This window comes from Haemorhous mexicanus, chromosome 3 (genome assembly GCF_027477595.1).
Source record: "Haemorhous mexicanus isolate bHaeMex1 chromosome 3, bHaeMex1.pri, whole genome shotgun sequence".
Lineage (NCBI taxonomy): Eukaryota > Metazoa > Chordata > Aves > Passeriformes > Fringillidae > Haemorhous > Haemorhous mexicanus.
In genome coordinates this window covers 58,691,152-58,716,784 of record NC_082343.1, presented here as the reverse complement: position 1 = coordinate 58,716,784, position 25,633 = coordinate 58,691,152, and the positions used below count along the sequence as shown (strand labels likewise).

The 25,633-nt window shown below is 39.5% G+C and overlaps 1 protein-coding gene across 4 annotated transcripts; it reads right to left on the bottom strand.

The window, feature by feature from the left end:
- Window positions 1–5,186: 5,186 nt before the first annotated feature.
- Window positions 5,187–24,699, bottom strand: RMND1 (required for meiotic nuclear division 1 homolog). Of its 4 annotated transcripts, none has more exons than XM_059841967.1 (12): window positions 24,555–24,699; window positions 22,848–23,359; window positions 18,626–18,734; window positions 15,636–15,711; window positions 15,249–15,288; window positions 12,157–12,257; window positions 10,808–10,914; window positions 8,763–8,827; window positions 7,815–7,891; window positions 6,591–6,711; window positions 5,772–5,888; window positions 5,187–5,534 (listed from the first exon to the last, which is right to left on the bottom strand). In XM_059841967.1, the coding sequence occupies exons 2-12, from the start codon at window positions 23,343–23,345 to the stop codon at window positions 5,502–5,504; spliced, it is 1,344 nt and encodes a 447-aa protein (XP_059697950.1). In that variant the 5' UTR covers window positions 23,346–23,359; window positions 24,555–24,699; the 3' UTR covers window positions 5,187–5,501. The 4 variants fall into 4 exon arrangements, with proteins under 4 accessions (XP_059697950.1, XP_059697953.1, XP_059697951.1 ...); XM_059841970.1 differs by lacking the exon at window positions 24,555–24,699 and adding an exon at window positions 21,252–21,336 and having other exon boundaries at window positions 22,848–22,988; XM_059841968.1 differs by lacking the exons at window positions 12,157–12,257; window positions 15,249–15,288.
- Between the last annotated feature and the right edge of the window lie 934 nt (window positions 24,700–25,633).

Genomic DNA, 25,633 nt, shown 5'->3' with positions numbered 1-25,633 from the left:
AAGCATCTGAACAGAACCTAATCTTTAAGACCCATCTCAAATAGCTGAGATCTTAAAAACATGTCCATTGTACTTCGGCACAACTCTCTGAGTTCTGCTATGTGAGCATGTGGCAGAAAGTTTATAGAGTGTATTTAACCAGTCTACTTGGCAATTTTTCCCCTGAATGGTTTCCCTTGCATTTCAGTTTTGCAAGCTAAATACAAAATAAAGAGAGTAGATGGGCATTTGAACTCAAGTCGCTTAGTGTTTGATGATCTGTCTCATTCTCCTGGAAGATACTGAAAAAGTGATATATTTTTAAATTTAACTGAGTGGGCTACTTAGGAAAACCAGTGTGTTTCTGGCAGATATCTGGCAGGCTTTTGGGCCTCTTTTTCTCTTTTATGCTGCACTTGCTTACTTGTGTGTTGGCATTTGTGTGGGATTCTCCTCTGTGCTGTCTCTGAAACTGGAGAAAAATTAAATTAGCTATGTTTTATTTGTATTATTAACAGCTCATAATTCAGCTGTAAATCACCTTTATTTGGACTGAAATACTTGAATCCAGCAATAATGCAGTTTCTAATCCTGTTGGATTCAAGGCCTGTTGGAATCTGTAGAAAGATGTGTTGAGTGTTATGTTGCCAAACTTCAGACCTTCAGTACTGACTGACACCTGAGACGTGTCACCTGTGTTGCAGGGAGTGATAAGCATTCACCTGATGAATTTGGGACACTTATCAGGTGAATCTAAAATTTTACTTTATCTCTTCTTCAGATTTTTGGGTTTGTTTGTTTCTTAGGTTACAATCCATGCACCTGAAGTAGTAATAAAAATGCATCCATGTCTCATTAAGTGCATTACTGTGCTTTCAGGTTTTATGTGCTGGCTTTTCCTCCTGAGTTTCTAGAGGTACTTGATTAGGGTTTCTTTTCCACTTTTATAACTTTTTGAAAGGACTGTTCAGAATAGTGTGCCCAGATGTGTGTAGCACTTTCTTAGGTGTGATGCTGTTGATGGCAGGATCAGTCCCTAGGTTTTGGGTTTTACTTCAGTCTGCACGTACTTGGATTAGAGGCAGCATTTTGTCTGATAAGATCATATTTTACATTGTAAATGAGCATGCTGCTGATGATATAAGTGTTAATAGGATGACGGAAGTGTCTGCTAATCTGAGTAAAAAGTCACTTGAGCAGTGGGAGGAACTTGATCCAGTCTCAAGTCCTGTAAGTGTGTCTTCTTGAATGAGTTCAGTTGAAATCTGGAGTGGAATAGCAGATTTTTTTATTGCTATAGTCAAAACCTCAACAGCTCTAATGATGTTAATTAGTCTCAAAGTGCTAAGATTTTGTGTGAGTTTTCAAATTTCTCAGCATTTTTGAAAAATAACAGAGCAGAGTCGCTGTTCTGAAGAGCTCTTTGCTCACTGCTCCCTGCAGCACTGCTGACACACTCCCAGAGGAGTAGAAGCCACGAGGATCTGGGAGTTGCATGTCCTAGCCAATGCGTGGGAATTGTTCCCTGAAGGTGTGGGACCCTATTTCACATGGGTACAACTGTAGTAAACCAAGAGTTTATGTCAATGCTGTAAATCTGTTTTATTAGCACAGCTGCCATTTCTAACACTTCCACTTTAGATTTATGCTGGTGAGAAGGCTTGGTGGCAAGTGTGACAGCTGCAATAGCTTCTTCCTAGAACATTGTACCTCTGAGAGCCTCCAGTCTTTTCATCCAGGACTCTGTCCTTCCCCTGTTAGAATTGTGAACATAGTTTGTCCAAGTCTCACCTATCTTTCAGACAGCATTGTAGGGATGTAAAAGTGATCCCTGGGAAAACTGATGTACGGGCCCAGCAAATAGTGGAATGGCTCTACTTTTTCTTGCCTTGGCTTTCGTACTCTTCCTTGCCTTGCTGTTGGGATATGTTTGTGATAGGTGAGTGGTCATCCCCAAGGAGAGCTGAGCTTTTACATTTTTATTGCCAGTAGGTTTGGTGGTCTGACAGGTGAAGGAGATCCACGGTATGGGAGCCGCCTTTTGTGTAGGGCTGTATGAGGTGAAAGATGAAGAAATGTATCTTTGTTGTTCTGTAGGCTAAGCTGGTTTGCTGGTATTGGGATATCAGGAATTGTTTCTACACTTAGTGAACAAAACTAGTTGAGCAGCTGCAATTTAGTCCAGGGGAAATAATTATAACCATCCTTTTATTAGTACAATGTCCATCCTTTTGTTAGTACAATGTCACTTAAGGAAATAGTTTAACTGTGTGTATAGTTTTTCTTGTTAGGAGACTCCTTTCTGTCAGAAATTTTTAGTGTAACCCAACTAACACAGTTCTTGCAGTGCAGATTAGCCATCTATTTTCTGCCTTTGGCTTAGTCCAAAATGAGCCTTTTACATGGGCCCTGCCCACTTTTAACAGGTAAAATCAAACATAACCACGTCCTCTTGGCTGGGCTGACATTTTTAGTGGAGCTTGCCTATAAAGTTACAGCAATATATGTATTTGCATGTGTTGTTTTCCTTAGGGAAAAAAGGATTCAAACTGCAGTGGTTTCCAAGTGCATTTTTAATGCCCATACAGGTGAAGTGTTCCAGAGGAAGCAGCTCTCAATGACAGAGCTCCAGGGAGGTGTGTGTATGCATCCAGCAAGCAGAGCTGATGTGAACAGCACAGCAGAGAGCAGAGATTGACTCTGTAACCATGAGTGCTGTCACCCCAGAAAAACAGGTCTGGAATTGAGTCATAGCTCTCAGCATTCCTTGCTGTTTTACAAATAGCTACTCTTGTGACAACTTCCCAGCAGATGTGCCAAAGAAAATCATGTGTAAGTTATCCTTTACCTTATGTGACAGAAAAAGCACAGATAGAAGCAGTTTGCACAGTTGGGATCCTTATAAAGAATGGTCTAACAAGGCTCCATATGAACAGATTTTTACCGTTCAGTCTTAATTTTTTTAAAAAGGTTAAAATTTCAGAGTTCTGGGTATTTTAGGATTCCTCTCTCGTTTTCCTTGCATATTCTATATTTATTGCTATTGCATCTTTTTTTTTTCCCCTGAAGTGACCCTTACTGGTTAGAGTAGACCCATTTTGATGAAGACTCAAACTGTGCAAACTTGAATGATGATGGTTGTTTTCAGTTACACTAGGAGAGCGTGGGGTGGGTGAGGCAGGCAAAAGATGTGTGTGTTCTCACAAATAAGGCAGTTTTGTGTTGCTTCTGGAGCTTGAATCTCCTCCTGCCTGTGCCATTAAACTTCCCCCTGGTCAGGCCATGTGTACATGTGCACAGGCTCCCCAAGGGATCTCAGGCTTGAAGCAGAAACAGGGAGTGCAGGCAGGGAGAGTTTCCCATGTGCTGTGTGATCACAGAGGGCTCTAGTCCCCAGTATACTGTGCAGTGAAAGCTCAAGTTATGTTCTTGGTGAATTCAATTCCCAGCTTGGTTCTCTATGTGTAATATAGCAAGAGGATTCTCTATAGAGTCAGCTGATAATACAAAAGCCCCTCATGCTTGGATGCAGCTGCCAGTGTGTACCCCACGAAAAAACAGATCCAAACTTTTAAAGGTCTGTTAAGGCTTAACTGAAGCTTTTGCATTGTTTTTAAAACCGTGACTAGCCACTCAATGGAGTAAGCAGGGTTGGGGGATTGGCAAGAAGCACAGTATGACTTTATGCCTGTGATTTTATGTGCCAAAATAAACTGATTTACAGTTCCAAAAGTAACTGCGCTTCTTTTGTTTTGAGGTGTTGGTAACTCTTACAGTCCTGAGACAGAATACTTCAGATAATCAAGCCTAGACACTTTATGCTTTTAAAGAGCATTTAGGAGTCCTCCAATGACTTTGTTAAAACCACTTTTACTGATGCAGTTGGTCTGCATATTTGCATTTTAGCAATTTAGTTGAAACACTGTAACATTAAATGTGAGATGAATGGGAAGTAATGTCCTTGAGTGTAAGTATTACCTCAAAGCGGGGGAGGGAGAAGCCTGAAAAATATTTGCTGGAAAAATTAGAATTAAAATGTAACCTAATTCTCTGTTATTGGAATTAAGTGGTGCTTGGTAAATTTTCCTGCTGCATAAAAGATGTAACGTTCTGTTTCTCAACAACACTGTGTAAGTCAGGCTACTGATGCAGAGCAGTTCCACAGTGACAAGTCTGTCACTGTGCTGTTCTGACCAATTCACTTCCCTGAGCAGGGTCTGACTGTTCAGACCTTCTCAGCAGTTCAGAGAAGAGGAACTTGAGGTATTCCAAGACCTCCAGCTACAATCTGTTCTGATTCCAGTGGAGAAAGCCTCCACTTAAGAGCAGCGGCTGCTTCTTCAGAGGCGCCCATGGCATTGTATTGTAATTTATGGCAAAAGGATGGGTTTGTAGTCACATGTTTTTGCTAGGTGTGCCTGACTTTACTATTATCTCCATTATGTCTGTCTGATGTATTCAACAGGAGTCCAGTATTGCACTCAGAAATAATTCTCCCAGGTGAAGAGAGAACAGTAAGCTACTGCAACTGTAGTTGCATTTCTAGCCAGAATTTAGTCTCATCATGGCTTATTAATGATGGTCCAGGAACGTTTAACAGAATCTTTAGGTTCTGTTCCTTATTCAATACACTGGACTAAAGTGAATTTGAAACAGGTAATAAAACAGCAGTTGTGTACCAGTTTCTGAAAATACATTTAGAAAAAGAAGTTGCTCGGGAAAAAAATCCATTCATCCTTTCAAGAAACACTCCGTGGACTAGGAACATACTAAAAATAAAAAAGAAGAAACTTTTACCTTAGGGGATAATTAAGACATCTCACCCTATGCTAACTCACTCCTTGCAACTTACACTGATGAAAATCAGATAGCATGATAAAGTGGTCAGAGAAATTCTGTGAATCTTTCTTTAGATTACCATTTTTCTACAGGTCCTTGTGACTTCTAGGATCAACTGATTCCCCTTCTATATGAATACTAAATGTAAAAAAAAAATGAAAATAGTACTACCGCTCAATAAACGTATTCCCATTCAAGTATACAAACACCACTTTCTGATGGGATGGGACATAACCTTAAATATATCTGCCACATATCTTAAAATCATGCCAGAACAAATGGTAATGCCATCTCCAAGCTTGGGACAATGTTGCAGCTCTCCAAGAGTGAGCTAGTAAACATGAGAGAAAACATCTATCAGAAAGAAATACACAAAGTAGCAATTTATTCAGCATCATTTTAACTGTTAAGGGAGAAAGCAGTAGAGTCTTTCACCAAATACAGTCAGCACAGATGAGATTCATCCATAGGTTAAGCCCTCTCTAACATTATTAGTACAGTGGCAGGGAATAATGTTCACAGACTGATTTGAATTTTTTTTTTTTTTTTAATTTAGGCAGAAGATTTAGAGATTTATCAAGAGACACAATTTCATTAATTTCCAGAAGCATCTGATTGGAATTTTCCAAGTCTTCTCTTTTCCATTGTTTTTTCTGTTTTCTTCTTCCTGAGTTGTTCTGTCATCAGAAAACTACCCTTGCAAGTTCAAACAGAACCTGTGAAACAGCAAACACATTGATGTGAATTTTTATTTTATTTAAAAACCATTAAACCACTCTACACTATAAATCAGATAATCTGAAAAGTAACTGTAGCTGCATCTGAAAGTTGCAAAGAACAAATACTATTTCCTGTGTATATCACATTAATACACTAATCTTAATTCTCAAAGCATGAAGTATAGAAGTTGCACTGGTCATTATGTCCTTAATATTGAAAAAAGCCCCACCAACCTCTATGGTGATTAGTATTACTATCATCCACTCAAGGCGCAGCGCGTGCTTTTCGTTCAGGTGATTTCGCATTAGGTCTGTCAGCTCCATGCAGTGCTGGAGCTTTTCATTCATCACCTGCAAGCAATTGCAAACATCACAAATTTGGACTCCAGAAATGGAATCAGATCACTGAATAGGGAAACATACTCCACAGAACTAGAAAGGGGTTACCACCTCTGCAAAATAGAATAGAAAATTAACAGAAGAGAAAATTCTGTAAGACAACATGCACAAGCAACAGGAACTTCAGTATAAATGAACCTGTTATTTCAATGGGTTCCCCAATAGAATATAAATTTAGATAGGCATCTACAGGTATTGAAGTGTTTCTGGGTGATACCTACTCATGAAAACAGTCATAAGCAAAAGAAGATACAGCTTTCTGGAATGCCTCAAAATTAAGTATTTATGATTGCTGTACCACCAGGAGAGGCAGTTTTCATGCTTCTTATTCTGGTTCAGCAGTAAACATTATGTCACCCTTCAAGAACTGATGTGAATGATCACGTTAGTGAGAAGAATCCACTTCTCAGTTCTATTTAAAGCCTTATTTAGTGGTTCAGAAAATAAACAATTCATTTATGTGAGGCAGGTTAACCTATACCAGGTAAAGGTGTGAGTGGGCTAATAACACCTGGAAAAGGGGAGAGTGTATAATACCTTATTATTTATTCTCTTTCTGCAAACAAAGCACATTCACAGAGCAATCTGTGACCCTGCTGAGCCAAAGACAACTGATCTGAGTGTGGAAGATTCTCACAACAATAAGACACTCACCTTAACTCTGCGATTAATGTTGAGAAACTGGCAAGTCTTGTCATAAAGCTCTTCCAGTTTTTCTCTATCCCAATAGAAGTCAGGTGTTATTAGCAGGTCTGAGCTCAGATTTATACGGTGTCTAAAAAGAATGGGTAGTACTGTAGTTCAGGCTTCCTCTTGGTGAATATAGGAGCAAATATTTACATACAGTTAAATGAAATAAGAAAACTTTCCTGTAATTCTACATACAATATGAAAAGAATCTCCTTTTATAGTAAAAATACAATTGGAGTGATTATTTAAAACTGGTCACATTTCCTGAAGTTTTTCTGGGAATACTCTATTGTGGAACTCTTGAACATAAATTACTTTTTCCTTATGCCATCATTGCCTCCTCAACCTGTCACCTTCCTTAATTTTCGATACCTGTAGAGAGGTCCCTGACTATGCTGGTGGCTCACTGAAGCAACAATACAGAACTCCTAAATGTGACTGATACTGCATGCTGGATATGTGTGTGCAGCACACCCCTCAGAAGCAGGCAATGGTGTAAGCATCATAAAGGCTAAAAGCTAAAATCTCCTGCCTTCAATATATTGCTTACATAAACCTTTGGATACCTGGAATGTCATTGTTGATTACTGATTACTGATCAGTCCTTCAAGTACCCCAGCGTTTGAAACAGGAATTGTTTTTTAATTTTACCTTGGAGATTTTGGTGGGATTTTTTCCTTTAACTTTTTTTTTTTTTTTTTTTGAGTGTGTAATGGTCTGTATTGTCAAAGGCCAATTTCACTTGAGGGAGGAAAAAACATTAAATACAATGAGTAAGTCAAGGGAAGAACAGAACTCAAAAGATATTTACCAACTCTAGGCTGTAGTTAACAGTTCTACACCTACCCACCTTTCTCCTGGTATCCTTTACATGCTGTAAATACAGTATCTACTGTAATTACTAGTTTAAACACATGTTGCTGGACTCAGGAAAGGAAAAGGTGTGGTATTTGGTAATTTATGATATACTGCCTGCTTAATGCCTGCAGTTGAAATGCCAGTGTGAGTGGTGAGCCAGTGGGTCCCCCTACTAATGTAAATAGCACACAGACTCCAGTCAAAATAAGGAATTCTCCCACCCTGTCTCACCCTGCTCTATTTAGTGTGTATTCTTCTCTTTGTATACTGCACAATGTAACTTTTACATTCTGTGTAATACAATGTCTTGGGTGTAACCAAAGAAGTTACCTTAGTGCGAAGAGTTCTCCAATTTTCTGCATCACATCAGCATGAGAGAGTTTTACCTTCCTTCGTGACTTTAGAATCTGAAAAGCAGGAAGTTCTTCACTGCTTGATCAAGTAACATGTACTAGTAGTTAAGAAGTCCAGAGTTTTACAGCCTGAAGTATCTTAGAATCTAAATGCATACTGTACTTACTAACATTTTAGTTTTGTTTGCTTAGTGCCTTGCTTCTCTAGCTTTCTAAGAATAACACCGTGCAACTGGTTCATCCAGGCTTCTCAATAAATCACTGAGTACGTCATCAGTAGCTACAGAAATACTGGGGCATTTTCTGTGATTTCCTGAACAAGAGATCATTTGTTCTTCCTTCCTGCTGTTTTTATTTTAAAGTCATGACAGTGTTCTTTTACCTTGCCACTCCTTAGCCTTTTAATAGACTTTCTCATTATAACAATCAATGTATTACCATTTATTTCCTTCATAAAAAAGTAATAAGCCAAACGATTTCTCTTTTGAACCCTACAAATCGCAATTTTATATACAACATTATATGGGCTTTGTACTATAATTATGTCTCATGAAAAACTTTTAAGTAATTTGCTCAAACTCTTCATTATGTTCAAGTCAAAGCACATTATTTTCAGCCCAAGTCAGCACACACTGCGTTTGGCCAGGTTTTTAAATGCTGCTTATTCTGTTACACATACATTTCACCAGTAGCGAGCGACAGTGGCACAACATAGGAAACATTATTACAATGCAGAACCACACTCCCAGCCCTTTAAAGGCTGATGATTTCTTGTCCAACTACTTTGCAGGTGTTCTGAGCTTCTCTATACTGATGGTTTAATGATCAAATGTGTTCAACATTCAATTGCTTTTTCCCTATCCTCAGCTACTTATGGACTGATTTTTACAAAACACAGGAGAAAAGGAGGGGAACAAGACCTCACCTCAGGAATTGACTGGATAGATTCCACAAAGTTATCCAGTAATGATTCCCAAATAGCTAGCTTCACTGTAACACAGAGACGACAAAGCAGAAGACTGTGAGAAGTACATATGCTTTCAAGTAATTCTAACTTTAAATCTGCCAACAGGCTGCTTCAGGACATGTTGATGCTTACAGACATTATTTGCAGCAAGTTACAGCTTGTACTATATCATCACTGTTCATGTACCAGTGGGCAGATCTGGGCTGGGCACTAACACAACTCTGCACACAGAACCAGCTGCACCATGAGCGCAGCTTTCTTCTCCAAGTGATCCGTTCAGATCCTGGAGAGTTTCTGCTCCAGCTCAGAAGTTGTGTGTCCAAGTACTCTAATGGATGTGTGAGCCCTTGCAAATTACATTCCAAGGAGGCTAGAGATAATGAGCTATGCTGGCGTCAGGCTGACTTCATGTGGGCTTAAGAGCCTCCACTGCATTTCTAGTGTCCTGCACAGCTCTCATTCTGCATTTGTGCAGTATTGATGCACTGTGCTCCAACCACAGTTAGCTTGTATGGACACACCACCTGTTCCTGTTGAAGCTCAATCCAAACTTGAGCAATCTCCCGCTTGGTTTTTAGGTGAGTGTACTGTTACTGAAGATACTAACTTCTGTTCTGTGGAAGCTTGAGTTCAGCACTGGCAGTGGCAACACAAATTCTGCTATGCCTCAGCTTGAACCTAGTAAAATGTTTCTGCAAGATGATAATATAACTTGGGCCTTGTTCTTAAATCCACAGATTCCCAGACAAGAAAGAAGTAGCAACAGGTCAAAAATTAACCCCATTCAATCTGAAAAAATTATCAGGGAAGATTTAATTGTCAAAATGAACTCTTCTGTGGTAGTAATCAATAGTATCATCTGGTTAGGACACTGCCAGTAAACCCAATGCTGACCATTTTGCACACTCATCTTTTGAATACAGAGGCCTAATCCAAGTCACTGACTTAAATGACTTCAAATTTAGCCCCTGAAAAAAACAACAGCCAGTAAGCATTTCATCTGTCACCTGTTATTTGACAGAGGCTGGTTTCTCCTGTTCATAAATTTGACTAGGGACTATACTTGCATCCTTTATTTTTACTGAACATTATCTCCTGGGAATAAATCCCTTGCTCCCTTTTAGGAGGCACTACTCTTCCATACAGTGCCTTTATGAATAAGAAAACTATAGAGAACAACATGCTTTTTACTCAACGAACCATTTACTTACACTGCACTCCTTGATGAAATGGTGTAGCACTTCAAAAATGTGCATTCTCTTTCTCTCCTGTGTAAAGGTGCACTTCCCCAAAATACTACTGGAATCCTGGAATTTACCCTAAAGGCAGTAGAAGTAGACAGACCAGACTTCCTTTAAAGGCCTTTTTGAGGACAGCCTTACTGCTGCTGGTTCCTAACTCCCACTCCCTCCATCATTCAAGGCCTGAAGTAGACAGGTGTTATTTGCTCAAGCAGTAGGATGACTGGGGAACCTGACTTTTTCACAGTGCCTCCCACAGTCTGCTACCATAGCTAATAAGCTTGCAAAACATTATCTGTGACTCTGGTCCACATATGTGTTACTGATACACCTCTCCAGCTGGGAACAGCTGCCCTGTATCACTTCTTTAGCTGGCATCTAGCTTTTTCTGTCAGAGTTATCTCAAGATAACTGAGAGGTTTCTAATACTGAACTCTACACTCATTGCTATCCTAGGATAGTTCTCAAAGGTGGGGAACAGGATGCTCAGTAGAATGTCTATCTTTTGCAAAGCATGTTTGTTAATGTGCTTTGTTCAGCTTTAAAAAGATTTCCACTCAATAAAGCAATTCCAATTTACAGAAAACACGGTAAACGCAGTGAAAACAAATCCTCTCAATCTGAAGCACAATCACTCTTTACACAGTTGGTCTAAACCAGATACCAAGTTTTTTCCAGCCTGTTACTGTACAAGTCCCACTTAAAATGACATTTCACAAAATCTGTAGCATAGACTACATAGTACAAACAATATTAACTTACCAGAAAGACAAAGAGCATTTGAAAAGGCAAATTTCTGCAGAACAACTTCATCACTATCCAGCTCAGAATTTAACAAGATTTGTCCTTTATGGAGCTTTGACTGACCTCTGTTAAGACAAGATTGAAGCATCTTCATTGATCGAGCTACCAGCATAGGAATATTTAAAGAATAATAGACAGTGCAAGAAAGGCTGGTTGTTTATTTAGATAAGGCATGCCATGTCTGTATGGTATCATCCCCATCCTTGCATTTTACTAATGTTCAACCTGACAATATTCACAACAAATCACTGAAAATTAGTTCCTCAGTCTAAGACAAATATTATGGCCAAATTTTCTAGATGTACATGCAAGTGCAGCAAGCTGTGATGGTAACTGTAGCATTGCTGCATACACACAGATAATTCAGAGTAAGCAGGATGCTGGCCTCTCTCCTGCTCTTTAGCTCCTCTGTTACCTTTCTGTTTTCATTTTCCGCTGTCACTCTTACCAATCTTACTCCCTCCCCACTATGACGTTGCTTTCCCTAAAACCTCTATTGCATAGGGGGCAAGGAGCAAAGAAAAGGGGATAAAGACTTGTTCAATTTTTCATGTCTATCTCACTATGAAACACACAGAAGCAAAATGGAGCATGTCAAGAATTGCAAATTACACAACTAAATAGTACATGCAGTTTTCAAATGGTCAGGAGAAACCAAACAGCTGTCTCCTTATCAAGTTACTTTAAATAAGCTGAGCATCATTTATTCAGTTCCTATTAAAAGTGTCCTGTCTAGGCGTTGCTTTTGGCTGCTGTTGGAAAATTACAGGTAATATATATAATAATTTTCATTGTGAAATATTTCTGTGGAGATTATTTTCTTTCCATGATGAAAAAACATTATTTAACAAGGAAAGATAACTTGCCAGGTTTATCACTACAAAATAATCAAGCTGTAACTTTCCTACTAAATGAAGTATATGCAGAAATTACATCTTTGTATATGAATCTCAAGGACATGGTGAAAGCTTATAGAGAGCATCCTCTTTAAAATCAAACTCGTCTCAATAATGCACAGTTTTTATGCTGTGACATCCATAGTTTCTGTTTGGGATTGCTGAAGAGTTGTGTGGGCAGAGAATTTCTAATTTACAAGATCTATCACATAAGCAAATCACAAAGGCCACTACTTGCAAGTTTACCAAGACAGAAACATTTATCCACTCAGATCTGTAGGTTTTTTTTTCCTTTATTTTACTCATTTGGAAAAAAAGGACAAGTATATTTTTACTAGCTGAATTGCTTTTGCTTGAATTTGCTTTAGGTGTCTGTTAGCTTTTATATACAGACTACCTGAAGATACTTACTCTCCTATTCTATAGTTCAGCTCTTCATTCTCCCAATGGACCAGTGCAACTTCGTATGGCTGAATTTCATGCTGCTCTAGCACTCGCATGATATTCTTCATCTAAGAAGGAGACAATTGCAGCAATAGTTACCATGCAGCAAATTATCACTCTGCAAAGAACTTACATAGGGCAGGCTGATGAATGCAACCTTCATGCTGAAGTTATTTACCTAACAATGAAGAGGTGCACTAAATAATGAAGTTATTATTAACATAGTTTACTTCTGAAACTAGTTGTGGTTTGAGAAGAAGAATTTGTAGCTATAAACAACTACAAGGAATCTGGGAAAACTGAAATGTCATTTTATATTGCACACATGGAACAGGGTAAGGATTAACCACAGCAGCAGTAAGGGCAACATGGATGTATTCAGTATTATGACAACGAGCTGTACTAGATTTTGGAAGATGTCTGAGTGTGGGAATGAATCTTTAGGAGAAGTACATTAGGTGGTTGTTTCTGATAAAATTACTAGTTTGCTGCTCAATCAGTATTCTTGTTTCAGCTACCAGAGGTCAGTTGTATTACAGAAAACCTTTACCACTACAAAAATCTGGAAAAATTGTTTCAGCTGCCACGTTCATCCCTGTAAGTAGTTAAATATGCAATTTTACTTGCAGAAGTAATCTCACTGCCCCTTTATTCTCCAGCACACTAAAACCTGATGCAGGAAGAAAGAGCCCTTTTCTCTCACAAAACTTTCTCCTCTTGACATCTGACTTAGGATCTCTCATCCTTGTTCCTTTCTGAATGCTACAAGGCTCCCCTCAAAAAAATCATCTGCGATTAGAACAAATTCTGAACTAAAAAATCACTCACCTATGAGTTTTTAAAAGGCATTTAGCTACACAATAGCCAATAAAAAACCAAACCACAAAACACTTCTGATGCCTAAATTCTTTAGAGTTCCATCTTCTACTAAGTCATACTTAAAAGCACTCTCCTTTTAAAATAAAAGCTCATAGTTCATCTTTTAGCACAAAAATGTACCTTATAAATTTTTCATAAAACATATTTTCCAGGTAAAGTACTCTAAAAAAATCTGTTGGATCACCTGCAAGAGGGATTTTCTTTGCACTGCTAGCTTTCTTCATTGCTTTCAAGAATTTTGGTGATAGTATCTATGGAACACAGTAACATTTTTCATTGAATAAAACCCCCTCAAACTGTACAGCTGAAACAGCTCCTTTCATAATCCTGAATTCAATATTAGCATGACTAAGACTTGCCATACAATTCAAGTCTTGTGATAAAAAAGGGTATGAAAACATAGGAAGCATCTGCTCTGAGGCCAGTCACCTCAGCAAAACAGCAGTGTCCAGGGACAGTTCAGCAGTGCAAACCTCAAACTGCTTTGAGGCCCAGCCTAATTTTACAGAAGGGACTAGCTGTGACACAGTAAAATTAATTAGAAGAGATGTTCTGGAGTCACTAGCTGCAAACTCCTGCTATTACGGGCACTTACGTCACACAGTTTCCTTTTAAAAAAACCTCAGAGCTGGTTTTTCTTTTTGCCCTTGCTATTTTGGTAAGGAAGCTGCTGTGCAAGCTTCCTACTCAGGTATTTGAAATTGCTATTTTGTATTTTAAGTTTCTTTTTGTGATCAGTCTGTATTTGTTACTTCTTCTGTTAAATGTCTGTTAATTTAAAATATTTTTTTTCTCCTACTAGTAATTTTGGGGTACTTTTGTTCATTTGCAGTGACACTCTACATTCTGTTTTACTGAATTACTTTCAGTTTCTTTTCTACAGAGCAGTTTGGGGCTTTTCTCCTTTCATTTGAGTTCACTAAAGCATGTCCATAAAAATACTTCCTGTATTTGAGCAAATCATTTCACAGTTAAAGCTTTGACTATGATTTCAATAAACAGAAAGAGGCATTTTCCTCCTCTTTTACAAATAAAGCTAGCAAGGGACCAACTACTGATACTAGAATTGACCAGGAAAACAAGGTATCAAATTTTCAAAGGTATTTAAGCTTGTACAACAAAAGAGAATTTTCAGAGTACTCCGGTGGGCTAAGGTGTTCAACTCAAACATCATCAGGAGTTAAAGCAGCTGGTCTTCAGTAATATTTGTGAATCAGTAGTGTAGTTATAGCCATAGCATCCAAACAGGCAAGGGAGAACTAGTATCTTTTTGTAGGACACCTGATACACTGACACCCCCCAAAACAGACAGGAAATGAGGAATATTTCAGTTCTGAAACAGAAGAACTGAACTTGAATCCAGAAACTGTTCACATCTGAAACAACTGCTCTGTGTTTTCAATTACCCCAATGAAAATCCTCCTGTGAACTTCTATGCATCTCAGTATCATCTATTTAATACACCATTTAATTTCACACAGGCTGTCTACAGATAAGGTCAATTCTTTTTGTGTCAAGAATCCAGTTTAATCACAGTAATAAAAATACATTTAAAACATTAAATAACTATAAATGTATTCATTAGAATAGATATGCTTCTGGCATACCCTTCTAGATCAGCAAAGACCACCAAAATATAATATGTCAGCAACATACTTAATAATTATACCAATCAATAAAAAACTTCCTTCAGGAAAATTGCTGGCTGGTAAAAACACAGAACAGTATTAATAAGCTGCTTATAATTCTTTTTTTTCCTTTCAAAGTTGTACAAACATAAGTCTTTAATAACTGACTTATAATGGAATAGAATGGAATAACCTTTTTCTTCTAACATATTTTCTGTCACATTTGTGCTTTCCAAACAATCATTCACAGGTAGATTTTTCTGATCTACTTTTTCAGTGTGTAGAACTGCAAGAATATTCTTTTTGTCAGTCTCACTAAATTAAGGTTTCAGATTTTTGTCTTAAGTAGATGAATTTCAAAGGTGATGTATCAGCAGCCCACATACCTGAGGGCAGTAGCAGGCAAGAACCTGCCCTCATTGGAGAATAATCAATCAGTTTTTTTCCTTCACAGAAAGATCAATGTCCCAGACAAACATCTAGCATGCTGAGCTTTGTGAGACTGACAAAACACCTGCTTATGCAGTTTTAACCAAGTTTCACTTTACTTACACTTTTCTCTTCCACATTCCAAAATACAACAGCCCCTTCCCTGTGAATTCAAGGAAAAACTGAGTGTAATCATACTGTTTTAAATGTATTTTAATGGAATACTCAAATCGAACAGTGGCAATTTTTGTCATTGTGAATCAAGAAACTTAAAACTATCTTTACAGAAATTACATACTAGTTGCTTTTCAACCATACTTCAATGAGAAACCATGAGAAGGTGTTTTTCAATCATTTAAATAATTCTGATTTTTTTAAAAATCATTGTGACTGGACAGTTATTCCTTGAGTTTCATGAGGTAATATGATGCAAGATCTAGCAAGCTGCACTACTTCCTTCACACCATTACTATTAATGACATAATATTTTGAGCAAAATGTGTTGCTTACCTGAAGAAAAAAATCATGCCGGGGTCATCTTCTTTTGCAGATTTCTCAGTACTGACCACCAAAACATTTGCAGCATCTGGTTTGAAATAAGTAAAAAAATTAGAATATTTAGTCAATCTTCTAAACATGACAGCTGATAGCTGTAAGCATGTAATTCGACAGTTGCATACTAACACATCAGCCAGTACCACATTTTATTTTTCTAATTGAAATGCCTGCCAGGGACCAACAACAATATCAAACTACACTGCTTCTCTGAACTAGAGAACACATTCTAGACTGACTGGGCCTCTGCTGGGAACATCACCAGAATCTTCAGCTAATGAAAGACAGTAGCCTTGAAGAACAAAAGACTTGGGAGAAAACTGATGCAGACATTGTAAATAACCAGAACACAAAAATGGACATACAATGTGAGAGAACTGTGGAAGTTTTGCACAGTTGCAGAGAAATTACCAGTCAAATCTGCTTGCCTGGAAGCTCTTCATTTCTACACACTAAAGGATTAATCTGCACTCAAATTGTGCTGACTTTGCTTTGCCAGTCAGAAACTTGAAAGAGTGTACCCCCAAGACAGGAGAGCCTACACCTGCACTTCTCTGCACATCAGAAGTGTGCTTTTGAAACAAATCTTCCACCCACTCTCCCTTACCACACTTCTGAAGTGCACTGCACAACAGTACATAAAATGTGAGGGCTTTTGCATTAAATTAAAATGAAAGAAAAGCTCAAAAAAATGCTCCTGTGGTACTCCAACCACTAAATGGGGCATTTGTTACAACGAATTAGACCAGAGCTAGTCCAAGTAGAATATCTCCAAACTTACAAAATGCGGTTGCTGGGTTCTCTAAACTGGGGTTTGTTTCTTCTTCTACAATTCTTCTCCACTGTGCCACTTACTAATATAAAAGTCCTGATGTGGTTGATCAAACCAGCATGACTTGTTTTGTTGCAGCACTAGTGGAAGCTATACCAGGAAAGCCCACTACTCCTATTTTAAGTGAGACTTCACAAAGATTTTGCAGGGCCTAACAGCTAAGCCTTAAAAATTTAAATGCCTTTTCAGGAAAATCACAAGTCAAGTGATGGACTATCAAAGATGTTACTTCTGCTTGTGTACTAATTCTACCTTCTGTTTTATTGCTCAGGCCATAGAGGGCAGGTAGACTGAGGCAGCAGAGAGACATGATCAGTACCAGATACACTTTTGCTAATATCTGAACTGTGACCACACGGCTGGTCTGAATGAGCCCTTAAAGACTTTCCTTCCACTTGCTAGTCAGGTTCAGAAACACATAACTGGATGAATAACTAGAGAAATTTTAGATGTGAAGTTTGAGTTCATCATGGAAGTAACATTTGTCTACATTTTCCCATCTGCCTTTTCAAATACCAGCCATATCTTTATTTATCCACTCCAGCAAAAACATACACAAATTGAAGAGAATTTGGTCTACTTTAAGTGGAGGTGCAGGATCTGCCTCTAAAATGGTTTTAAAGAGGTCAAAACCAAGAATAATGCTCTGGAAAAACACTACAAAGCAACAACTCACACTGACACTACAAAGCAACAAATTCACACTGTAACTGCTGTTTTAGATTTCTATGCAGAAATATTTTTAAAAATTATTTTCCCAAATTCAGTCTTTGGCTTGGCAACCAATCACTGCTACATGCACATGACAACCATCACAACACTTCAGATCTGCTGGCACAATCCAATATCCTTTCATCATTACTTCCTCCAAACCTTTGATAAACAGTACTCATGAGTCAAAAACACCATGAAGAAATAAAAGGAATTGGCAAAACTGACATTCCCAGGGTAAAATAACATCAACAGTAACATTTAATTCACAGTCATGCTGGGGGTTGTACAAAGTTTCTATCCCAAAGCTGTGAAACCAGGGTTAGTTTTAATACAAAGAAACTACAGAGGAACATGAAGCCTATATTCTAGTGGGTATTGTCTTTCATGTTCATCTTTCTGAAGAAGACAATCATTAGTAAGTCTCATGCTTGAAAGATACCCACTGGAGTATTACTGCACTTAAATTATTGAGAGGCAGACAGGCTTCTGATAACCCCTTCTGAAATGCCCATGAATTGTCAGTGCTTCTCCTAGCTTCATATAATCTGTTCTTTCAAAGGAAGAAGAAAAGGTATTCTACTACGGACATATGAAAATCACAGCTGTTCCAGGGCATAAGGTTCCTTAAGCTATAATAAGATCAATTTGTTTTTCTTTTGTAGTATACTGCAGCTATTTCCAAGCCATATTTTCCCAGGTCTGCAGAAATATTTTATACAGAAAACAGAATCAATTATTTTGCTGAAGCCTACCAAAGTGTAGCATTCAGCAATTGCTAGGATATTCTTGGTCCAATAAAGAAGTAGTATCAACAGCACTCTCTTTACTGGAACTAAACACTTATGTGTGTATCTCTTTTATTTCACTTAGTCAGCAAGATTCTCTCTTGCATGCCTTCCTCTCCATCTCTGATTTTTTTTTTAATTTATTAATAGAAATCTAGGTACAGAAAGAAGATACAACACTTTGAACTACAGAATTGTTTTGACAGCTGATGTACTGCACTACCTCACTACTGAAAGATTAATTAAAATACAACATTCAAAAACTAACACTCAGTTAGTGAATTTCTGTAGAAATACTCTGTATCAGTCAACTTCCAATGTTATTTCTCATGCATGCATGTAATTTTTCTATACTTCTAATGTAATTGTAATGTTGGGAAAAATTATCAAGAGGGTAAGAGCAAGAGCTACTCACACTGCTGTTCTGGAAAGTTTTGTTGTAGGGACTTTTAGGCAAATAGAATCTTTAAGCAAAGCAAAAATTTTTCAGGCCGTATGATATATTCCAGGATATTATCAGAATAAGAATATATAAAGTTACAAAAATTATATCCCTCACCCATATTTTATTTCCCCAGATATAACATTGCATTTAATATGTTTCAAAAATCTACCTCTAGGCAAACTTGTTATTTCAACATATCCATGTGAAGTCAGGTCATGACAGAGATTACCAAGATGATATTCATCTGCTGTTGCAAAGGCTGTGCACTGCATCAGATTCTGTGCCAAAGGAACAGAGATTTGAGTTAGGGCAATGCTGAAGCAAGATGGTAATAAGACAGCTGTTTGCTTCAAATTTATTAAGAGAGTGACAATTTTCATTTATGCACTGTTCTGTGGTATCATTGCCATGATTTCTACCCGGTGTACATATACTAACAAAGAGTACTTGCTCCTTGTTAAGTGGGACAGCAAATCACACACTGAGAACAAGTCAGGTGGCATGAGTGAAGTCACAACAAAAAACTCTATGACAGAGCCTCAAAGACAACCCTTCTTCCCTGAAAGCCAATCAAATACTTGAACAGTAGAGCTGCACTTGCTGCTGCTCTCCCATCCCACGGCTTATGACATACTTGGCTGACCACTGAAACCAGAGGCAGAACACCCTTGATAGAATTAAAACACCGTGTTTTAAAGAGAAATGGAGTTTGACTACCCCAGTGTGTTTATCAAGCAAAAGCTCCAAACACAAACATCGTGTTCTGCCATGCACCAAGCTACTGCCAGGGCTGAGCCACTGCAGCACAGAAAGTCACTGGCCTTCCGGGCCAGCTGCAGGTGCTGCACATCTACAGCGTCCCTCCCCACCCTGAGCTGCATCCTGCACTAACAGCAGGTCTCCCCTGACTCCACAGTGGGACAGTACACGTGGCCAGCTTGTCCCGATATCCCACTATCTTAAACAACTAAAATGTCATATTCAAAGAAGTAAATGGAAAAATGATCCTGACTTGCAAGGAGATGTGAGATTTTCTTGATTAATCAAACAAGTCACAATAAACTGATTTGCAAATTCTACTACTCATCTGAAGTGTATTTCTTTGTTCTGATACTATGTATGACCTACAAAATTGTTTTTCAGTACAATGTAGTGGAAAACATCCAGAAAGCAATGTCTCACTGTGGATCAGGCACTTCCCAGCCTTTTGTAACTAATACAAATGGTGATGTAACTAACAACAAATGAACTAATGAACTGTGCTCATCTGCAGGCATTTAGGTCCACAATACACTTCAACCTAAAATTCAAGTTACATTCTTGAAGCACTCATACACTGTCAGAATAGCAAGGCTTCAAGAGGAGCTCTGCTCCCTGTGGGGGGCCTGTCACCAATCATTAGAATCACCACCTCACATTTGAACTCTTCTTTTTTAATATCAACATTCTACTATCACATCCAAAGCTTTGCTTACACATAATCTTAATTCAGCAACCACTAGCAGAAAATAAGCTTTCAAAATAATTATAATATTCAGAGAGCAATTTTGTAGGCATATTTCCACAACTGTGCTAAAAGGTTGAATTAACAGTGGAACAGAACTCTGCTTTCAGTTCCCTTGAAGTATTGAGTTTCATTATCACAATTTCAACTGCATAAATCCATTCTCAATCGCTAAATCACCAGTGCCAATTATACATCTGAATCTGAAGATTCCTCCAAAAAGCTCCTTTTATGGTAAGTACACATGTTCTGCCATGAAACTGTTCTGTCAAGAGTTAAGGGAGCAAATTCTCATCTTGTAGTTAGTATACAATCTGAAAACCTCTATCCTTCTCTGTGTTTCCCACAGTTTATTACTTGGACTATTCTTCATTTCACGGCACTACAGGATTGACTTTCTGTCTTACAGCTGCAATTTTAGTTTCAATGGCTACATTTCTCATTTAGTTACAACCAGAGGTTTTCCACTAAGCTACATGCCTGAAATAGCATTTTGGATATGAACTACTTTCAGGTTCGGGGATTTTTTTTACAATGTACTGTTTCACTTACTTATTTACAAGAATCTTGTTTGACAGAGGACATTCAGCTTAGGCATAATTTTTGATTAAGACACCTAAAATACGTGTCCATGGGTGCTGGTGGAGATACAGACAAAAAATCTACTCTAATCAGTGACTCAGTTAATCCTAAAATAGATATGTTAAATGGCTGATCAACCTTAATGCCATGTCTTCTGCTACATCACTTTCACCTGCAAACTTCAAAAACCCCAGAATACAGCACCTGTACTAGTGCTAGAAAGGAACTTGAGCTACTCACCCCTTCTTTCTACCTAGGGCATTACTGAGATTCTATTCAGAGCAGCAGACAGGATGGCTGCTCCTAAGGACAGCTAAGTATGCTGACAACTCATTTTCTGTATCATCATGCCCCCAACAACTGTACAGGCTCATGGAATCATAACTCCCCTTAGACCATCTCTTCCACTTTTAGCATATAAAAAAATTTAAGAAAGAAAACCTATAGGATGAACTTTAGTCCTCATATCACCACAGGAATCAATCTTTATCTAACGTGTAGTAAATACTGTGTCTATGCCTGAATTTCAAACTATTTCTATGCTAGATGGCTGTAGCATTAAGAGTTAGCTCAGAGGCTTTTCCTGCCATCAGATCATACCAGGTTATCCAAGTAGTGGTACCACTCACTGATGGACTGACTAAACCACTTAACTGCTTCCAAGGAAATCCTCTATCTATCCTGAAAAACTGGTTGTACAACAATTTACCACTGCTGGTGTCCTGCACTCTGCCTGTAAAACACGTGAAGACCAGTGCTGCAGAGGATGGGAAGGATCTCATTCACCAAGTGCTCTGCAAAAGAAAGGTGTCAGCTGTCAGGACCTCCCAGAGGGAAAACACCACCGATCCTCAGATTCTCGAACTGAGAACCTCAGGAATGGGCCTGCAACCGCTGTCTCCAGAGGCAGGAGAAAATGGGAAGGAGATGTCTCTAAGGCAATGGCCTTGGTGACAGGGCCTGCTACACTAGAGGTAATTTATGGCCCAGCATTTTGTTATGCAAAAGCCTCCTCAGGAAGTATATTACTATTTCAGTGCATCAGACAGTATTTTCTCCATTTCTTCACAACAGAAAAAGTTAAAAATAGCACTGCATGTTACTTGCACATATATATGAAAATGTCAAACAAAGAAACTGTTTGCATTCTAAGCTGTCATTTAAAAGCCTCAAAAATGTTGTCACTTCACCCAAAACCAAGAAGAATCAAACTCTGAATGTAATGTTATACCGTGACTAAAAAGCTGGAATCATTACATAGTGTTCCAGGACTAATATTTTTCACTTTCCTCTTTCAAAGCAACATGAAAATATTAGTGGGAACTAAATTATTTATAACTACCTCTTTATGTTACACTATGGCATGCACCTGCTTATCACGTGAAATACTCATCATAAGCTTAGATATGAGAAGACAAGCACTAAAACTTTGCTCACATTCAGTAGATCATGTAACAGTTATATTTTGCAACGTGGAAACGATTTCTAAAGACACAGTGCTCGTTTTAGTCTCACCTATCATACTATTTTACTAACAATATCCTGAAACTCAGTTGTTTTAGCCTGATGAGAACAGTAACACATCTGACATCAGGATTCACCATGGGAATCCTATATTCAAGTGTACTTAAGGCCTGGATTGGCTAAGAGCTATCTTAAGGAGATATGGCTACAAATATGCACTGTTCTTCCTCATCGTACCTCACTGTCTCTAAAACAGAGTGTTGTTGCATTTCCTCTGTAGACCTCAGAGTCTGATAACCAAGGTGCTATTTCTACACATGGAATGATCTTTCTCAGGTAACACAAGCTACACTTGCACATTCACTACCCATCTGAAACTTAAACTGAATATAAGCTTTATACTATTTACTTTCACTTTTATTTCTGTTTGAGTGAAACCTTAAAACTGGGTAGATATGGATAAGCAAGGAGATGTAGAGAAAGTTAAACTATTCTGACAGCTAGACTTTGTTTCTCAATAGAAAATGTCATTTGAAAGCACTGGTCAAAACTATTTTTAATGCATTTCACCTTTCCACTTTATAATAACCACTCATCTTCCCTACACTTTGTTAATACATTGCAAGTGAACTTCCATTTTACCTTCAAAATAACAGACGTGCCAATTTCTATCAAGCTTGCTTCTGTCTGCAAAGCTCCAACACCAGTGTAAGTAATGAAGTCTTTCTCAACAAATAATTACGTTAATTTCCTTAAAATGTTCATCTAAACCCAAATCTGAATGGAAATTAAACTGATGCACTCCATTTATGTCACATAGACTGTAAATGTTATACTTCACCTCCATGTCTGAGAGTGGCAGGTTTGTTCTGGATGGCTGCTTGGTCCTCGGTGCCTTTGGTGGCCTCTTAACTGGCTGGTTACTGGCTTTGGGGACAGTTTTACCAGCTGATACGACTGCATAAAATCTTGATGATGTGTTGCTAAGCTTTTTGATCCACTCTGTATTAAGCCTGTAGTTTTCCTTCGTCACCCCCAAACGTCTCCAGGATGAGAAAAAACCCTTCCCACTCTGATAATAAACATTTCTTTCCAAAGTGGACAGAAATCCTTGGAGAAAATGCTGATTCCTGACTTGCACACATTGACTTGTCAACCAAGGGAAGGTAGGTTTCAGTGCAGACAAATCCCAAGACTTTGCTGTTCTGTGAGCTGCTCTTTCAACTTCATTATCCAGCTTTAACAGTAGACATCCAGTTTTGTTAAAGCTTTGGCATTGGCATATCGTTGTTAAAGCGTGGAAAGATCTCATCTGAAGGTGCAGAAGTTTCAGTCTCATTTCTTCCCTCTGAACTGTATTTAAAACAAACAAACAAAATCATCCATCAACATATCAGAAAGAAATAATACTATTTGCCTCTTATCTAACAGGTGGTCCATATTACTCTTGCATATGTTACAACTCCTCAGCACACGACACTGGTGGGAATAAAAAGATTTTTTTGATCCTATGGAAACCCTCTAAGATCAAAACACATCTGTGTGCTTGCAACAAGTGGTGAAAAAAAAAGACCTGGTTGCTGTGTCAATATGCAAGAGGGCATCTTTTCCTTTGGCTGCTCATTCTGTGCAGCAGCCTGCACTTTCAGTAACTCCACTGCTTGTGAGCAAGCAAGCACACACGTTAAAGAGAACATCAGATGCTGTGAATCACTGTGATTTTTAATAAAACCAATTAGATTACTACGTGGTTGTATGGGAATGTCACCTGCAGAACACACACGCTGCTCAGCCTCAGCTCCAGCTGCTGTACCATGAACAGCCAAGCACAGATCCAGCCCCAGCCATCTGTCCTGACCACAGGACAGAGAATGGAGCCGAATCACAGCCTTGCTCCTGCCAGTACATCCTGGTGCTACAGGGACCACCAGGCCTGCCTGCAGAGCCACCCTGCAGCCTGAAATACAACAGTGTCCTTATGCTGGCAGCTCAGACTAAGAGCAACCCTTCTATATTTGCACTACATTGTGTGAGCTAATAAAATAAAAATATTCACAGACTCAATACTGCAGTGGATGTGTTTCATTTGCTGAAAAAACTCAGTGACAAGTCCCTACCCTCATCTGGTTTTCCTAAGAACATTTCCCTTATGACACAAAATCCATCCTCAGCATGTTATAACAAAAAGTCATTAAGCTGCCTAGCTCAAAAAACTGCCAATTTTAGAATATTTTTCAAAAACTGAAGGAGGATCTTAATATTAAAACTACATTTAACACAGTAGTTCAAAAAACCATTTTATTTAAAGAGCAAATCACAGTGTGTGCTGTGGAACAAGCCTTCCATCCTGACAAGGATACCTAGACAAACGGATATTGGGTTTAACTTGGTATCTTTACATGCTCTCCACTTGTACCTTTTTGCCCAATTTAGAAGCCTGTTATTGGAATACTCACTGAGATAAAATATTATTTAATTTTAATTTATTTTTAATTTAATTTTGTTCTGTATTTTAAAAGCCACACTGTCCAGGACAAGGCATATTTACCTTTTTAAAGGCCTGATACCTCCTGGATAAAAAAAGAGCTGAGAGAAACTCAGTAACTGCAAGCGAGGTGGTGGAGAGCTGGGGCAAGGGGTAAAGTCTCCAGCAGTATGTGGTAAATGGCAAAAAGAGATTTAAAATGGTTTTGCTGGCATTCCTAGCCAACAAAACCTCATTCCGGATCAATAATGCTAGCAATGATTTTTCAACTGTACAGGCTTACAGTAAGTTGCAAAGAAAGAGATCATATAGACCGAATTCCACCGAGGGGCCTGAGCGTCAGAACTGCGGCACCAGAGGCGCCAAGCCAGAAGGAGCGGAACGCAGCAATTCAAGAAGAAAGCGGGACGAAGGGCGACCACAACAGGGCAGGAAGCGCCACAGCCGAGCAGCAGGCACGGAACTCGGATTTATTTTCCAACGTCTCTTCAGCACACGGCACATTTTAGCCACGCCCGCTGCCTCGCCGGCAGGGAGGCCCGGCTTGCTGCGGCACAGCCACCGACACATACAGACAGGGCGGGCCCGCTCCGCCGGCGGGCTGACCGGACCGGCACAGACCGGCCCGAGAGCTCCGCCCGGCCCACGCAGTCCGGATGCCTCCAGACTACCCTCGGGGCTCGCCAGCCCCGGATGCCGGGGACACTCCGCCCCTTCCCGGCCCCTCCGTGCGCTGCCGTCCTTTGCTCCAAGGCAAACAGCGCCCGCACCGCCCTCGGCAGCGCCCCTGAGGCAAGCGCGGGGGAAGGGAGCCAGGGGCGCCAGGGCTCCGCTCCTATTGGCTGCGTGCCGGGGGGGCTGGCACAGCAGGCAACAAGCCGACCAATCGGAAGGCGAGGCCGCCCCGCCCGCGCGGGCCGAGCAAGGCCGCCAGGGCCGCCCTCGCCCCGCGCGACTCACGGGCGCCCCTGGCGGGCGCGGAAGGCAGCGCCGCCAGCCCGCGGGGGGCCGGGCCCCCCTACCCCCGGCCCGCAGCCTCCGCCGCTGCTGCGTCACCGCCGAGCAGCGACACCTGAACACGGGGGGTGGCGGAACGGCCGCCCGGCAGCCATCCCGCTCCGGCCGCCACAGGGGCATCCTGG

What these genes read in the sequence shown, in the direction of transcription:
- RMND1 (XM_059841967.1), bottom strand. Translation starts at nt 23,345, where the DNA reads ATGAGACTGAAACTTCTGCACCTTCAGATGAGATCTTTCCACGCTTTA. An exon ending in GGAATGTGGAAGAGAAAAGT is followed by an intron (nt 12,258 to 15,248) that starts GTAAGTAAAGTG and finishes TCTCCTTCTTAG; the next exon opens with ATGAAGAATATCATGCGAGT. An exon ending in CTGAACTATAGAATAGGAGA is followed by an intron (nt 10,915 to 12,156) that starts GTAAGTATCTTC and finishes TTGTCTTAACAG; the next exon opens with AGGTCAGTCAAAGCTCCATA.